General features: G+C 39.9%; 1 protein-coding gene across 1 annotated transcript; it reads left to right on the plus strand.

Annotated features, from left to right (window-relative positions):
- Positions 1-11,161: 11,161 nt before the first annotated feature.
- LOC132242134 (olfactory receptor 52A5-like) lies at positions 11,162-12,112 on the plus strand. The gene has a single exon (XM_059711051.1). The coding sequence runs from the start codon at positions 11,162-11,164 to the stop codon at positions 12,110-12,112; it is 951 nt and encodes a 316-aa protein (XP_059567034.1).
- The last annotated feature ends 5,875 nt before the right edge of the window (positions 12,113-17,987 follow it).

Raw genomic sequence — 17,987 nt, forward strand, 5'->3', positions numbered from 1 at the left:
ATACAGGTTTCAGGTGTACAATTATAATGATAAAAAAGTGATATGCTAATTAGACCAGACTAGTTGTTTAGTCAATAGAGTAGCATGCCTCAAAAGATAGCAGATTGCTATATAGTGGTCCAGAGCCATGTCCAACAGGACTCCTGATTCAATAAACTGAAATGTGTGGATGAGCCACATCTGGAAAAGGCAAGCATCAAAATAGATATCTGGAAAGTGGAACCAAAAAATACCAAGCGTCTTGGGGACAATGCTGGTGCTAAGTGCAATGTCTGTGGCTCCCAATATGGCCAAGAGGCTCATGGAGACGGGGTTCTGATTTGATGATGAGTGAAAGTTCCTATCAAAGCACTGAGGTACATAACACAGAATAGAATCCCAATCCAGCACTGTATAGTTTCCAGGCCAGGGATCCCAATAAAGGTCAGCACAGAGGGCATGAACATGGTGCCATTGGAATGGGCATGGCAGGTCAGGGTCCTTCCTTGCAAAGGAGCCAAATTTGGCAAACTGTGATTCTCTGTCCTGGTCTATGACCTATTCTCAACCAGTCACACAAATATTGAATGACAGAAGTAGGAGAATCATCCTCAGCAGTTTATTTAGCATTTTTTAAATGAATGAGTGTTCCACTTCTATGGGAACCTATGCACAGGTGACCCAGTTCGCCTCATTTGGATATACCAATACAGACATCAAAGGGTACTTTATTAAGAAGAGAGGAGACACAGGAGACAAACAGAATGCAAGAATCACACAGGTTTATTTACCAGAGAGCTGATAGGCGTCAGTCCTTGGCAGGCCACCCGGAGACACTCGCTGACAGAGACACACGGAGGTTGTCAGATACGCAGCTGCAGGTCCTCGGTCTCTTGACACGAAGAGAGGCCTCTAACAATCTGGGCTCAGGAGCAGAGCAGGAATGGCAGGTTCCAGAGGGGCAAGGAGAATGTCTCCTCTGTGGAGGGCAGACAGGCATCTGGCTGCTGGTGTGAGGGTCCTTCTTTTATAACCAATGGAGGGGCGTTTTCAGTGTCTTATATCAGTGTGCTCCGGTGGTGCCTTCTGGGCTTATCGGGGTACACATGCAGGGGGCTACAAAGTACTTATCAGGATACACACGCAGGGGGTTACAAAGTACTTATTGGGATACACACGCAGGGGTCTTATCGGGGTACACACATGTAGGTTAGGTTTCACTTCTAATATTCACCTCCAACACAAAATGGAGTTTGCTTATACTAACCATTTTGTATTAGAAGTGAAACCCAGAAGTGAAGTTTCAGACTAATACAAATTAAGGTTACTTATATGTACTAAACTTATTACTATAACAATGAGACAATGGACACTGGCCCAACAGAAAGTTTTATCAGTATATACATTAGTAAAATCATCTGCCCACTCAGTGATACCCACATTGCAAAGACTGAGTATTTGGACACCTATGCCTATGATGGGGCCAATGTGACCAGGCTGCTTGGTGGTGATCTTCCTCCCCCATTCCATCTTCTCTTTCTTCTTCTAACCTGTTCATGGAAATCAGAAAAAATAAAAAATAAACAAACATTGGAATGATACTTTAGACAGAGAAGCACCAAAATCCACTATACCTTGAGCCCTGCTTTTCTCTCCTCCTCACTTCTCTCCTTTTAGCATCACTTTAGACAAGCAGGGCTGGTATTTCTATAGAACATACCAACATTTCTTTGATAAATAATTGATTGAAGACTCTTTCTAGCATTATGATTCCACCAATAAAACTACCTCTCCTTACCTTGAACTTTCTTCCCACCAAGCAATTTGCAAATATGACATTCATGCAGGGCCCAGACTCCATCAAGATAGACATTGGCAGCTGTATAATTTTGTATAGTACCATGGCAATTCTAATTCAGAAAACAAATCTTATATATAAACTAGTGACCTGGTGCACAAAATTCGTGCACATTAAAAGGGGATTAATTAGAGGAAATATTTTGATATTGCTATTTGCCCTTTCTCTATAATAGATGTGTCAGAGATGAAAGAAAATTAGTAAAATGTATATGAAAATCTTCCTTCTGTCAGAGTGTGGGGAGCATTGCAGGACCCAGAAGCAAGTCCCTGCCCACCCATGGCACCTCAAAATCATGCGAGACCCAGACACAACGTGTCCCACCCCATTGGGCAAGATTCAGACCCAGCCGGCCCCACCCTTGTCGAGCCCCTCCCGGTGGGAGGCACAGACTCAGATCCTTGGGCCTAGCACCAGGTGGAGGGTGCAGTCTCAGGGCGCCCATCAAGCCGCGCCAAGTGGTGGCCGAGGTCTGAGATCCCCTGTCAAGTCCCGCCAGGTGGGGGCGCAGCCTCAGGTCCTCCAGCCTGGCACAGGGATGGGGGTACAGCCTCAGGTCCCCCTTCAAACCCTGCCAGGCGGGGGATGGGGCCTGAGGTACCCCATCAAGCCCTGTCAGGTGACAATAAAAACAATAAAAACCAATCAAACAAAGGAGACTAAATACCATACTACTGAACAATGAATGGGTTATCAAAGAGATCAAAGAAGAAATAGAAAACATCCTGGAAACAAATGAAAATAAAAACACAACAATCAAAAATCTACAGGAAACAATGAAAGCAGTCCTGAGTGGGATATTCATAGCATTATAGGCCTACTTAAATGCCGCAGTCTTTTCGCAGTAAGGGCTCAGGAATCTGTAGAAGGGGCTGCGACATAAATGGATAGAGACTAGACAAGAAATATAAATTTGGGAGGCATTGGGGGGACCAGATGGAAGCCAGTTCTCTAGCGGAATGGCTCCCTGAATGTCAGGAACCAGAGCTTTTTTCTCATACATTTTGCCCTTTAGCAAAGCAGATATTCATATCAAAGGTATGGTTTGGTAAATAATAAAGGATTATCAGGTTAGGGGAATTACCCTCAGCTGTTTGGCAGCAGATAATAATATGCTTAATAATAAGCCTTCTGATGAACTTCTCACATTTATTATGCTAACTACTGTTCTTAGCCTCCAGCACTTCAAGAAACAAACAAACAAAGAAAACCCCACTGGTAATAAGTTATCTAATCCTACCAGTTAAAGCACTATAAAGAGAGCAAAAAGAAAAGCCAAGAGTAAGTAGAAGAAAGGAAATAATTAAGATCAGAGTGGAAATAAATGACAGTCTCACCAAGAAACAAAGATGGAGGACCCAAGTAAACAAAATAAAAAATGAAAGAGGGGAAGTAACAACCAACCCCACATAAAGAAAAAGGATTATTAAAAAACACTATTAACAACCCTACTCCAAAAACCTGGACAACCTAGACAAAATGTACATATTCCTAGAAAAATACAATCTGCCTGACCAGTGAGGCTCAGTTGTTGAGTGTCGACCTATGAACCAGGAGGTCACAGTTTGATTCCTGGTCAGGACACATGCCTGGGCATGATCCCCAGTGTAGAGTGTGCAAGAGGCAGTTGGTCAATGGTTCTCTCCTATCATTGATACTTCTATCTCTCTCTCTCTCAAGGTAGAAAGGCTTTGAAAGATTTTCAAGTTTCATTCCAATTATCTTGAGTTCATCATAGGAGATACAATTATTAGATTTAGCACCTTAAGATCATGAACTTTCTTTATGACTGTATCATCTCAAATTCGATGGAATTGCCTTGAAGATGGAGACACCATATGAATTACCTTTGTGTTTTCAGTGCTGTATAAAAAAATGGAGGACTTATTGAAAAAGCACAACTTCACCAACAGTGCGCTCTGTTGATACTGTACATTACCAAATTTCCTGCAAGGTCTTAACAACTCTAGTTCTACAAAATCCACAGTATATTTTGTCAGAGACCAATTCGAGCATGACAGCAGGGCTGAATCTGGGAATGTCTGAAGGCATTTCCCCAAGCCTGAATTGGATATATTAAATTGATTTCTTGGATACCAGGCAGCTAAAGGGCATCTTAATCTACATGTTATTGCCTCCTACTGGGAAAGCACCTGAACAGCCGTAGGATAATTCCCCCATTCTGACAATGCTTTTGTATACCCATTGAAGTGTATATCTCTGCCTCGCTTCAGGACAAGTTGTATTAATAAAAAGCATGGGGGGGGGGTGGGGGGTAAGGAGGAGAACCCCTGGGACTGGATAAAAAGTAAAATGATAGACACATGCTTAGTAGGTGCAGGAACAATTAACATGATGACAATGAAGGAATTTGTGTTATCTGTCCTCGTGCCCAGGCACATTAGGTTGTGCCCCAAGGGGTCCAGGAAAAGGGAAGTTACTAGGTGTACCAGTTAATAATTTGGATTTTTTCAATAGATGGAGTTACACATATGTTGATATATATGTGATTTGATATGTATGCTATTTTGTTGTATTGACAGCAAGTTTTAAAACTTTATATGTCAAATTTGCTGAAGGTGTTAACATCATAGATATTTTTATGCTTAAAAATGTCCAATTTTGTGCCAAAAAAAAAGAGCATTTGTGGGAAGTTTTAATTCATTACTTTATTTTGAAGAAAAACTTATTGTATACTTAGGGAAGCTTATGTGAACATGCTCCATCTCAAGATACTTGCGAACACTGGTTTAAATGCTTTAAAAGTGATGATTTCGATGAGAAAGACAAAGAACATGCAGGTCAACCGAAAAAGTTTGAAGACCAACAATTACAAGCATTATTGGATGAAGATGCATGTCAAACTCAAAAACAACTTGCAGGAAGATTAAAAGTTGCTCAGCAAACAATTTCTGATCATTTCCAAGCAATGGGAAAGATTTTAAAGGAAGGAAAATGGGTGCCACATCAACTGAATGAAAGACAAGTGGAAAACTGAAAAGTCATCAGTAAAATGTTGCTTCAACAGCACGAAAGAATATCTTTTTTGCATGGAATTATGACTGGCGATGAAAAGCAGATTTATTTTGAGAATCCCAAATGCACAAAATCATGGGTTGATCCAGGTCAACCATCAGCATCGAGTGCAAGACCAAATCACTTCGGAAAGAAGACAATGCTCTGCGTTTGGTGGGATCAGGAAGTTGTGGTGTATTATGAGCTTCTATAAACCAGGTGAAACCATTAATACTGATTGCTACCGACAACAAATAATCAATTTGAATCTCGCTGTGATCATGAAATGCCCAGAATGTGCCAGAAGACATGGCAAAGTAAATTTGCTTCATGAGAATGCACCATCACACACTTCAACACCAGTTAAAGACACATTAAAAGATCTTGTCTGGGAAGTATTAACCCACCCACCGTATTCACCAGTCCTTGCTCCTTCAGATTACCACTTGTTCTGATCGATGGCACACACACTTTCTGAGCAGCACCTCAAAACATACGAAGAAGTGGAAAATTGGGTCTCTGAATGGTTTGCCTCAAAAGTTCTACTGTGACAGTATCCACAAATTACCTGAAAGATGGAGGAAATGTGTAGCTAGCGATGGAAATTACTTTGAATAAAGCACTTCTGATGTTTCTCTTGAAAAAAAAAAAAAAGCATGGGTCCTCGGATGAGGAGACCTTAGGCTTTAAGACCTTAGACCAGCCGTGGGCACACTACAGCCCGTGGGCCGGATCTGGCCCGTTTGGCTGTTCTATCCGGCCCGCGGAGCCCAAAGAGTGGAGGGTTCTCTTGCTCTCCCCTCCGCTCCTTCACCAGCAGCAGTGTTAACATGGCAACGTCGGGAACACGCTGCAGCTCCTTCTTCTGAGTCCAGTTTAAGAACCCATTGTGGCCCTCGAGTCAAAAAGTTTGCCCACCCCTGCCTTAGACCTTAGAACTTAGCTCCTTTAGCTAAGCTCCTCCGACACCTTAATGCCTTTCACAATTATGTTTTGTCTCTGGACTATTTAATCTATGAACAGCCTTCTCCAGATTCCTGAACGCGTCTTGATGCTGAGACAGTAACCCCAACATATTTGCCATTATTACAATACCTACAAGAATAATCTTGCTAGCCCAGAACTGTACCTACTGCCTCAACTGGGTTGTCATGTGCATTATGATGGCACAATTTTATTGATTTCAGAGAGGAAGGGAGAGGGAGAGAGAGAGAAATATCAATGATGAGAATCATTGAACAACTGCCTCCTGCATGCCCCCACTCTGGGGATGGAGAACACAACCCAAGCATATGCCTTGACCAGGAATAGAACTGTGACCTCCTGGTTCATAGATCGGTGCTCAACCACTGAGCCATGCCAGCTGGGCAATTTTGGAAATTTTGAATAAAACCAGTTATCACTTAGTTTTGTTAGTTTTAGTCATCTATATTTAAATAGCATCTTACCAAAATATTAAGAATTTATATTTTATTTTGAATTTATACAAAATTATGCCTAAAAATAATAATCAAATAAAGCCATGGCCTGAACTTCCACTTTCCCAAATGTTCAACCTGGTAAACAAATTTTCATTGGCCTTTAGTGAAATAAAAGTGCAAATGAATTAATTTTTGTTTCTAGGTATGCTAAAAATTCAGCTATTTATTCATATTTTGAAATAATTTTCTATATTCATTAAAATTTTCAAATTGATACTTTACTTTTCTTGAAATGCAAAGTCAAAGTGTCAAATAGTAACATTTGAAAGTAATGAAGTGCCTAGAAAATTAAAGATTTGGAATGAAATACACATATTTCCCATCACTTATTTGATTCTATATTTCATTCACTCTTAACTATATATTATAGTTTAGCAGTTTTAAGAATAATTATTTCCATAAAAGATAGAAAAGTTGTTTACCGATTTAAACAGAAAAAAAATTGATGGGAACTAAATAGGTATCTCAAAAGTGTTTGGATGATCTCTTATTAGGGAGGGTGCTCTACTTCCATTTCTTTCTTTCAGCTTCATGAAGTTAAATCATGAGCCTGTGAGCATACTGGGAATAAGGTACTGGAATTCATACTTGCTTCTTTTCCCCAATATTTGTACATTCATTTTTACAAGCTATTGAAAGCTGAAAAAAAATTATTGTATGTGACATGACATGTTCTCTATGAACTCCATTCCTCAGGAGAATTGCATCATAGTCTTGCCCAACTGCTGATATTATATTTGTCCTCTATTTGTGTCACTGAAAACCATTTCTTTATAACTGCATATATAGTTACATTAGCATGTCAATGTAGCCACATAAAAAGACTGAAGAATTGAGCTTGTGAGTATATATTTCTCTAGGCATTTCTGGGATCAACACAGGAGAAATGTTAGAAAGGATCTATGGGGACTTTCGCAAATTGCACCCTATAATTATACATGAGGGGTTACTCTTATAAAATGCTAAAAGGAGAATGATACTTAGGTTGTCAGGATTTCACCTAAGACATGAGAAGATAAGCAAGTAATACTGAGTGCCTCTTGGTCTAGTTAGCACTTTTACCATTTTTACCATGTCATATACAGTGAATCTCTTTAGATCTTTAACCACAGCAAGCATATCTCCTGATTTAGGTGAGTATTTGAATATAATACCAAAAGATAAACAGAGGAAGCTTATATGTTAAGATACTCAGATTCTTAGCATTTTTTCTAGACTTATTCTTCACTTTTGCTAATCCCCACACTCCTCCATGCAGATATACACCTGAAAACAGGGCAAGTGAATTTGCGTCTGCAGTAAGTTTTATGCATTTTTTAATATTAAACATTTATAGAGAAAATAAAATATTATTTTCAAGTAGGTGTATTTAATAGTCATATATTGAGGACAGAAAAAATATTTTGTCTAGAATATTAGGAGATTCTTTATACAGAAGGTAATGTTTTTACTACTTGTCCTTTCTCCCAGAAGTAGAGACACTTCACCAAGATGGAACTGTTTAGAAGGCATTTTAGTGTATGTGTCCTGTGTTCAGGTTAGATTTATGTAGAGACAATATTTATTTACTCTTAAGCAGTGGTTAGTGACACTATGGACTGAGCAATACTGCTGGGCAGGGGATATATAAAATGAGTGTAAAGAGTTCATGGAGAGGAACATAGTCCTCAATTGAATTCACAGCATCAGCAGTGTAAAGGGAGTCAGATAGAGCAACAAAGGGAGTTCTTTTGATACAGGAAGAAAAACAGGATAAAGTGTGATTATAGAAATAAAACATGAGTTTTATAAAGAAAATTATGTAGAGCTCCTTACTAATACCAACTTAGAAGAGACCTTTAAACAGTTCATTTTGTTTGGATAGAATTTCAATTTGATTTTTTTCTCAGAATAATAATGTTTAAAAAGATGTGGATGCAAAGGCTTATGGCAATGTTTTGAAAAATCTCTTAAACTGATTAACAAAACACTGCAAAGTATTACTCAGGATGATAGAGGCAATTAATTAAAATGACATAGAGAATATTACCAAGAGGAAATGACAGTACCTATTATAAGAAAATGTGTTTAAAGCTGAAACATATTTTATCATAAAGGAAATAATTAGTAATTGAGTGTATGATGAAAATGCAGTTTTTTGGGGGGGGGTAAGTAATAAGTTCATAGAGTAGGAGTAGGAAATCATAAGTAGATATCAGAATTAGGGAAATTAGCTTAAAGAGACTCCGTTCCTACTGAGGTGAAGAATGGCAAAGAGAAAAAATATGAGTTAGTAAAATTGTAACAAATATATCTGCTAGAGATAAATTATTATAGAGTGAAAAAAGGGAGAAACGTATGAATAGAAATAACTAGAAATCAGCCATGGAACTCAAAGCTGCATAATTTTTAGTGGCAACCTTTCCAGAATGGTGATATTTTTCTAACATTATTTAGTTTATTTGTTGGATAAAATAAATGTATAGATTATAATATGAGATTTTCAGACACTTGGTGGTAGATAATTAAAGGAACAAAGATATTGTGTCAGGTGGTCAAGGAGTAGTTAATGTGTTATAATGAATAAAAGAAAAGAAAGTGAATCAGGAAAAATGTGAATCAGGCAGCAGTGATAAACTAAGAGAATATGGGTCTCACATGAAGAACTTCAGTGAAGGTGTGAGGAGCTGACAATAAGAATTAATAAGGGAGAGGTAAATGGCTAGAGAGCTTGATGTGTTCTTTTGCTAGTGAAGATGAGGGGTGATTCAGAAAAACAAGCAAACAAACAAATAACCTGTTGAATTTATAGCGCTATGAGGCTAAGGGAGCAATGTAGTAAACCACATTTTTGGCTCATTTACAATTGGATGTCCATGATGCCTGAAAATAATTTTGCACAACCCTATTGAAGAAAGAGAGTCTGTGACCACCCGACATAAGTGAAAAGTGAACAGCAAACTGGGTGGAATTACAGAAAGCTAGGAGGAGTTTGGTGGATAGCCATTTAATAGATCCCTCCAAACCATTTTATAAAAATACAAGCTGGCTCCTCAGATGTGTAGCTCTTGGTGGAATTGATTGCACACAAAGCCAGTGGTCAAAGGTAAATGTTCTTTAAGAACAACATGAATTATAAGGCTTTTGAGCTTTGTCCAAGTATATGATTCTAGGATACTAGGGGATAATAAATCTTCATCAGAGGAGAAATCAGCTTTCTCTTTGGTATTAAGTCATCCTCAGAGGAAAGCTTCCTTCAGGTGGTGTTGACTCTTATTTGATGTGGTCACAGACCCACTCTGGCTCTGTCACAGCTGATAGAGACTATCAAAGACAGTGATCACCAAGTGTGAAAAATTCAAGATGGACAAGACCATTTACCTGGAAACAAAATTTTTTCTTCACACTTTGAAGAGAGCAAGAATCAGTACATGATACTCATAATTGAAATGAGTCTGACAGGAAAAATTTTCTAAATATGGATGTGTGTGTGTGTGTGTGTGTGTGTGTGTGTGTGTGTGTGTGTGTGGTGTTTGTGATGAGATGGTAATTGAATAATAATGTTTAGGAGGTAAGAGTTAGTGAGAGGAATAGCAAAGGTCTCAAATACAATAATTACATCAATTCAGAGAGTTAAGAAGTAGCTCTTGTCCAAATAGATTCAGGGAATATATGAGAGCTAAACTGATGGGAAGACTACTAATTAGTGATTGCATATTATCTGCATCCTGGATTACTCAGTAATCACTTAAACAATTGCTTACAACAGCAGAGAATTGAGCTTTTCAATGTATTGATTCTTCAAAACAGAAATAATCTTAAAGGAAACCATTTAACTTTTGCATATATGTGCATTTAATGTCCTATTATAAAAATATACATTCAGACTTACTAGTAGATTCATATTTTTGTTGAAATTGAAGAAATGAGGGGATAATTTTTGTTCATTTATATTCCTCTTTCCTTGGTGTAGCTTTCCTGAGTAGAGGCCCTTGGAGTAGAATTAAGTTGATTTTGAAAAATAACCAAAAAGTTATTGCAAATATAAAAAATATTTTTATCACACAGCAAGATCATTATTAGCTTTGAAGCATAGACTCTGGAAGCATGATATAGTGTAATCATAAGACCAGATATTCTTGTCTAAATTGAAGTGCAAAATAGTCAAATGAGTTCATCCTCATTTTCTGATAAGTTCTGTAACTTTGATGTTTGTTTATCCAGACCCTGCACAGAGCCCCAGCTATAGAAGATACCCAATAAAAGAATATTGACCTTAATTTGTATTAGTTGTGTGCCTAATTTCAATATGTGAGAGAAAAGTAAACATCCAAGGAATTGTACTAATGCTTAAATATTAGAATTGACAGCAAATATATATTTGGATCATAGACTATCACATCTATAGACAAATGAATGGAAACAGAGTTGTTTAATAGTACCCAAAGGGGCTTGTAAAATATATTAAAATATACTATTTATTTTAATCAGAAATCAAATCATAAACCAAACAAATATAATTACTTTTTAATATTGCAGAGTATATTTGACATTTCATATTCTTGGTTTTGATGTTTACTGATTTATTCTAGTAAAATAATTTTGAATAATATGTTTTTGCATACATATGAAAAAATAGATATATTATTAATCAATCAGATTGTGATTTTAAAAAGCTTTCTACATAAGCAACTACAACAAATATTAATATATGGCTGTTATTCTATTAGGTAAAAAATTTTCCAGTTCAGATTTTGCAGAAATCTAGCTTGGAACAGAAAATAGAAGAGAGATAACCCACACTGAAACCTTGAATCAGTAGCTTTAAAGCAGGGAGTTCTAAGCCATCATGTTCAAGCTCAATGGCACAGTCTTCATGCCCTCGGTGCTGACACTGGTGGGGATCCCTGGTCTGGAGTCTGTTCAGGCCTGGATTGGCATCCCTTTCTGTGCCATGTACATCGTTGCTCTGTTTGGGAATTCTCTGATCCTGGTCATCATCAAATCTGAGCGCAGCCTCCACGAGCCCATGTATCTCTTCCTGGCAATGCTTGGAGCCACAGACATTGCTCTCAGTACCTGCATCCTGCCAAAAATGCTAGGAATATTCTGGTTTCATCTGCCCAAGATACACTTTGATGCCTGTCTCTTGCAAATGTGGCTTATTCACACCTTCCAGGCCATTGAATCAGGTATTCTGTTGGCCATGGCCCTGGACCGCTATGTGGCAATCTGTCATCCTCTGAGGCATGCAACCATTTTTACCTACCAACTTCTTGCTCAGATTGGGGTTGGGGTGACACTCAGAGGAGCCCTTCTTGCGACTCCATGTCTCATCCTCATCAAATGCCGGTTGAAGTATTACTGGACCACTGTGGTCTCCCATTCATACTGTGAGCACATGGCCATCGTGAAATTGGCAGCAGAAGATACTAGAATCAACAAGATCTATGGTCTGTTTGTGGCTTTCAGTATACTTGGCTTTGATATAATCTTCATCACAGTATCCTACATTCGAATATTTATAACTGTCTTCAGTCTGCCTCAGAAGGAAGCCAGGCTGAAAGCCTTTAACACCTGCATTGCCCACATTTGTGTCTTCCTTGAGTTTTATCTCCTGGCTTTCTTCTCCTTCTTTACCCACAGGTTTGGTTTCCACATTCCACCTTACATTCATATTCTTTTGTCCAACCTTTACCTGCTTGTCCCACCATTGCTCAATCCTATTGTGTATGGTGTGAAGACCAAACAGATTCGAGACCGAGTGTCCCACATTTTTCATTCTAAGAATGCCTCTTGATTTCTTATTAATCTTTTTTCAAATATCAATAATTTTACATAAGAAACACTAGGTTTTTGGTGAGATTCTGTCCTTTATATAGTTTATTATATGTTAAAATCTAAAGTTCTAGGTTTCCTTTAGAGACAGAAAGGATTTGATTCCTTAAATAATTTCTTTTGTTATAAATTTAGATTTGGCCAATAAATGACATAAAAAAGAAATTATGAATACCTGTTTGTAGTTAAATCAGCTTTTAGTAAAGTACATTCTGTAAAACACAACTAAATATTAATGTTTTAGCCTCTGTTTAAAAATATCAAATGACAATTAGATGAAAAAAGGTGGCCGAATTGGCTAATGTGTTGTGCACCTACTGCTGTGACCATCCTGGAAAAGCAACTAAATTGGAGATCATCCACCCAGTATTAACCAGTTAGATTAACAAGCAGAGAAGACAATTTGCAACCAGGAGGGCAGAGGACACCTGGGGAATGGTAGGAAAGGGGATCTGGGCTAGAGAGTGATACACAACCAGTGGGCTGAGAGGGTGAGGAGGAAGCTGCACTGCACTGAAGCCCCTTCCCTTGGGGACAGGTGTAACATTCCACTGTGGAGAGGAAAAGTCACAGGGCTGCTTACAGCTGGGGAATCTAGATCTAAGACCGTAGATGAGAAAGGCTGTGTTCAGAAAGGCGGCCTGTATGAATACCAAGAACCTACAACCAAGATTACTTTATCCAGCAAAGCTATCATTCAGAATTGAAGGTCAGATAAAGAGCTTCACAGATAAGGAAAAGCTAAAGGAGTTCATCACCACCAAACCAGGATTATATGAAATGCTGAAAGGTATCCTTTAAGAAGAGGAAGAGGAAGAAAAAGGTAAAGATACAAATTATGAACAACAAATATGCATCTATCAACAAGTGAATCTAAGAATCAAGTGAATAAATAATCTGATGAACAGAATGAACTGTTGATTATAATAGAATCAGGGACATAGAAAGGGAATGGACTGACTATTCTTGGGGGGGAAAGGGGTGTGGGAGATGCGGGAAGAGACTGGACAAAAATCGTGCACCTATGGATGAGGACAGTGGGTGGGGAGTGAGGGCGGAGGGTGGGGCGGGAACTGGGAGGAGGGGAGTTATGGGGGGGAAAAAAAGAGGAACAAATGTAATAATCTGAACAATAAAGATTTAATTTAAAAAAAATAAAATAAAATAAAAAAAAAAAAAAAAAAAAAAAAAAAAGAAAGGCGGCCTGATAAAGCAGTGCTGGCAGGAGAGAAACCAGCAGTTTTGTGGTTGTTTTGCCTTTGTTTTGTCTTTGCTTTCTGCTAAACCCAGTTCATAGGACCTTTCAGTTACGCACACTCACCTGAGGCTGTGGCATAGATCAAGGCACATTTTTGTGGAGCCTGAGAAGAGGCTGTGGAGGGAAGTAGGACAGGGAGACATGACCAGAAATCCAGCATTGGTATACTTGTAAACTTCCAAACCTAAGTGGCCATTTTTCTGCTGAAGAGCCAGCTCCTCCTAGTAGCCTCAAGACAGGTAATGCAGCCTATTGTCCCCCCAACCCTCCTCACACCTCCATTTGAACTACACAAAGGGAACAAAGGCTCTGAATAGCCTCAAAGAGCTCTCAGTGGCTGGGTTGGAAGAGAGGCCAGTTCAGCCCCAATATTCTGGACACCAGACTGATTGACAACTCCAGGTTGCCAGCCAATGCCATTAGTCTCCATACAAAGAACTCTGACCAATCAGGACAGAGTAATACTTTGGGCCATTGTAGAAGAGTAGCTCTGGGTTAGGGAAGAAATAACTATCTGATTCTCAGAGCAAAACAGCTTCACCCCCACGTAAAGCCCTGTAGAAAACAAAAGCTTGAGTGATTAAGATTGACAGCTAGCAGACAGGCAAAGTGGGAAGACTGGTCCTGCCTGCTTGCAGCCAAGGCCTGTGGAGATAGGCAGGAACATGTGGATCGCATGGAGCTTCAGCACTGTGCTAAATGCCAAAGACAGTTCCTAACTACAGGAGGCCCAGAATTGGCAGACAACAGAAAAAAAAGGGGTCCTAAACCAGTAACCATGGGGCATTAAAAGTTGGCTGAAGTGAACGATACTTCACATTTTTAATTTTTTAAATTAATTTATTCTTTAATTTTTCTAGTATTATTTTTTCTTTATTCGATTTTTATTTTTATTGCTATTTTATTTTATCTTCTTCTTTTTTTTTTCCCATCTTTGTTTCTTGCTTCTCCCTTTTCCAGCCTATTTTTTTTCTTTTCCTGTCCCCACTTTAGTTTATCTCTTTCCTTTCTTTTTACTTCTTGTTGAAAATTGATCTTCTTTATCTGCTGTATTAATTTATTATTATTGTAGTCTCTGTTGGCTTATTCAAATATCTGAAAGGGCGAGGGCTATGCCCTCCATCCTACCCTGGATCCTCCATGTTGGGGCAGAGGCCATGTGCTCAGAAGAGTGCCTTCTTCCCGGAAGCCCAGGCCCCTGCTGGCCACGCCCGGGATTTCTTTGAACTAGCCAATGACAAGCAAGGGATGTTCGCGCCATAGAGATGACCACATCCTGTGCAACAAGACCCGACTTGGCGCCTGGCCAATCCGCAGGGCCCACAGCTAGCCCCCCCTCCCTCACTATTAAAGCCCTGATTTTCTCATGGATATCACTCGGTTTTCCGGTCGCTGCATCGGCTGGAGGCCTGGGTCGGGTTAGCTAACTCAATAAAGGACCTTCTGCTTTTGCATCGGACTGGCTCCCTGGCGTGGTATCTTGGGGATCTTGAATTCTGGGCATAACATTTTGGGGGCTCGCCGGGATCCCCAACACCATCGATGGGACTCCCAGTCCGGAGGGCCTGACTGACCGCGGTAGGTCGTGTTTTGTTTGTGTCGTGTGTTTTCGTGTGAGCTCACTTCTGAAATCTGTAAATGCCTGTAAATGCCTGTAATAATGATCCCGTGGATGCATGGGATCAACAGGTGGGAGGAGCCGAGGGACGCCTCGATCCTCCGTCTGAAGGGGTATAGCTTTGCTTCCGCGGAGTCGGAAGGTCTGTAGGAACCCCCTTAATCTGAGACAGGCAGGAGGAGTCGGGGGGCGCCCCATCCTCCATCTGAAGAGGGGAAATTTTGCTTCCGCGGAGTCGGAAGGTCTGTAGGAACCCCTCAATCTGAGAAAAGGCGGGTCGCTCCTGCTGGTTGGCGCGCAGCCAACGTCTGGCTTTTCGTTTTGTTTTGTTTTTTGTTTTTTTTTGCTTCCATGGAGTTGGAAGGCTGTATTTCTTTGGGCCCTTTAGTTGATTGTGTTTCCGTTTTATTTTGTGGACTTGCTGGATTAATAATTTCAAGGAGATTGGGGGAGGCTATAGAGCTCCCTCAGGAATGGGGAAGTTGTTAGAAATTGAATAGATTGTTTAAACTCTGAATGAACGTCTGGTGAAAGTGTGCAAGTGCAGAGGGAGGACTGCCCCCCCCCTCCTTTGTGTGGCGGTTGGGCGGCCGCCTGAGTGAGGGTCTGTGGAAACAGGTCACCCCCTCCCCAAGTAAATGCATCTGGGATTTCTGTGCACGTGTGAGGAGAAAAGCTGGCTTAAAACTAATGTGCGCACCGTCCGATTTCGGATAGGGTTTTGGGCTAGTGTCTCCTTTCAAATGTGCAGGATAAATCCCAAGCCCAATCCATAATAAAGAACAGTTTTTCCAATGGAAAAAAAAAACACCAAACAAACTGGTCCCTTGTTAATTAAGAAAGCTTTTCTTAATGGAGGGAGGAAATAGTCGCCTCCTGCCTGCAGCAAAATCTTAAAGAATGTGGTCAATTTACATCTGAAAAGACCAGGTAGGCCAAAAACCTGTCTTTGCAAGGCTCGAATGTGGTTTTCCAGAGCCGCTTGAAAGTAAAAAATAATTTGCCTCATGCGGATCGAATTGGGAAAAATTATGTAATTGTGGTAACTAAATGCCTTTGCTTATTAATCTGATTGAGAAGAGAGGATTGATTTTGTGACCTCAACTAAAGATTTTTAATACAAAAACCAGTTTAAACTTAATTGATATTAAGATAATTATAAAAAGTATAAACAGCTAATGAGATTTCTGTTTGTCTACAATATAATGTTGGCCATCTACCTTTTAGGGGTTTTGGTTTGCTCTGTCAGAGAACAGTGGACAGCCACAATGTTGAGCTGTGTGACTTGGCAGCCGCCATGTCAGCCACATGGCGTGCTGCACCCCTGGGGGCCGCCATCTTGGAACAACAAAGGCCCCGCCCTCTGACTTAGCCAATCACAAAAGGAGTGTCTGCTTACTAAGGGAGGATAGAATTTCAGAGGTGGAGTTTTAAGGCGGAGTTTTACTGCGGAAATGCAGATGGGGCAAAAAGTGTGCTAGCCTCGCGGATTTATTTAATACTTAATAAATTAGCAATCACGGTCTTAATATAATTTCAGTGGTATGATAGCAGTAGAACCACAGTTATTATGTTGAAAATGTTTTCCTAAGTTTTACCTAGGTTACCCAAGAAAGATTTTTCTTTTTTCTGTGTCTCTTAAAATGTATTGCTAATCACCTAAGAATTAAGGCTAAGAGTTCTAGCTACCTGGAAAGCATGGCCTTGGTGTGATAGGAGGAAAAAAGAAATGTTAAATAGATGGTAGACCAGTGAGCTGGGACTGGTCACTAATGGTGGATTGTGAGAAGGGCTGGTTGTGGCCTAACTTCTCCTTCCTTGGTACCCCTGAAACGTCAGAGGGTACTTCTGGGCTTGGTTTTCCAATGTGTTTAATCTGTCAATTTTGTTGTTTCGCCGATCCTCTTGAGTGACATTGAATGATTCTTTCCTTCCTCTTTAACTTTTGGGGGACTGTGTGAATGGATTAATAGCTTCTAGATGGTATTCACCATCTCTGAGACTTCCAGAGAGAAGTCAAAACTCAGACTGGCTACACAACTGAAACTGATTTGTTGGTATTTTGTGATATAAATGTGGACCGTTTCTATCTGGATAAGACATAGGTCAAAAGTCCTGTCCTAGGATGTGAGAAAGGGAGGCCTCCACATCTGTTCCTGTCTGCTCAAGATCCCAAGACTGTAAAGGTAGACGGTGTCGCGACCCAGATCCATCACACTCACGTCCGGTCAGCGGATCCATCCATGACCCAGAAAGACTTCATCACCAAATGGAGCATCGATCGAGATCAACGCAACCCGCTCAAGCTCAAGCTACGGCGTGCTCGACCTGCCTGATGCCGGTAACATGACTACACTTAGATAATGCCTGCATCTTCATGGACATGGCTCCAAAGAGACAAGGACCATTTATAGGATCACATGTTTAGTGGTAGATTTGGCTACCTGAAGCGGCCATGATGCCAATATTATGTTTATGTTATATTGACCTTTGATTCTTTTGCAGGTTTGAATGTATGTTGGCTGTCCTGGAAGGGAGCTGTGTGGGGTGACCCCCAAAAGTAAAAGGTGCCTAGCTGCCAAGAGGACAAGTGCCCAACTGGGCAGGGAAGGGTGCCCATCAGGTTTTGGTCTCTGTTGAGAGACAGCTAACAGTTGACAGCCTGTAATACTGTCTTGCAGGCCTGCGTGACCATGCCCATGTCAGGGGTAGTAAAGCTGAAAAAAGCCTGTTTAGAATAGAAAGTCTGAGGCATGGTTATGCATAGAAAGAAGGTTTTATACCAACAATTACTGTTTTGTTTTAAATCCATGAAAAGAAATTAGCAAGGAAAGTCAGAAAATCTTAGAGTAAATCAGTATGTTTTTCTCCTTATGTAATTCCTCCAAAATCTGGCAATGTTTAATAGCCATGGAGGAATTTTAAGAAGAAAAATCCTATTTCAATAGAAGTTGTTAAAGC

The sequence above is a fragment of the Myotis daubentonii genome, chromosome 9 (genome assembly GCF_963259705.1).
Source record: "Myotis daubentonii chromosome 9, mMyoDau2.1, whole genome shotgun sequence".
NCBI classification, from domain to species: domain Eukaryota; kingdom Metazoa; phylum Chordata; class Mammalia; order Chiroptera; family Vespertilionidae; genus Myotis; species Myotis daubentonii.

Excerpts from the sequence above, each read along its gene's own strand:
- LOC132242134 (XM_059711051.1), top strand. The coding sequence starts at position 11,162 with ATGTTCAAGCTCAATGGCACAGTCTTCATGCCCTCGGTGCTGACACTG.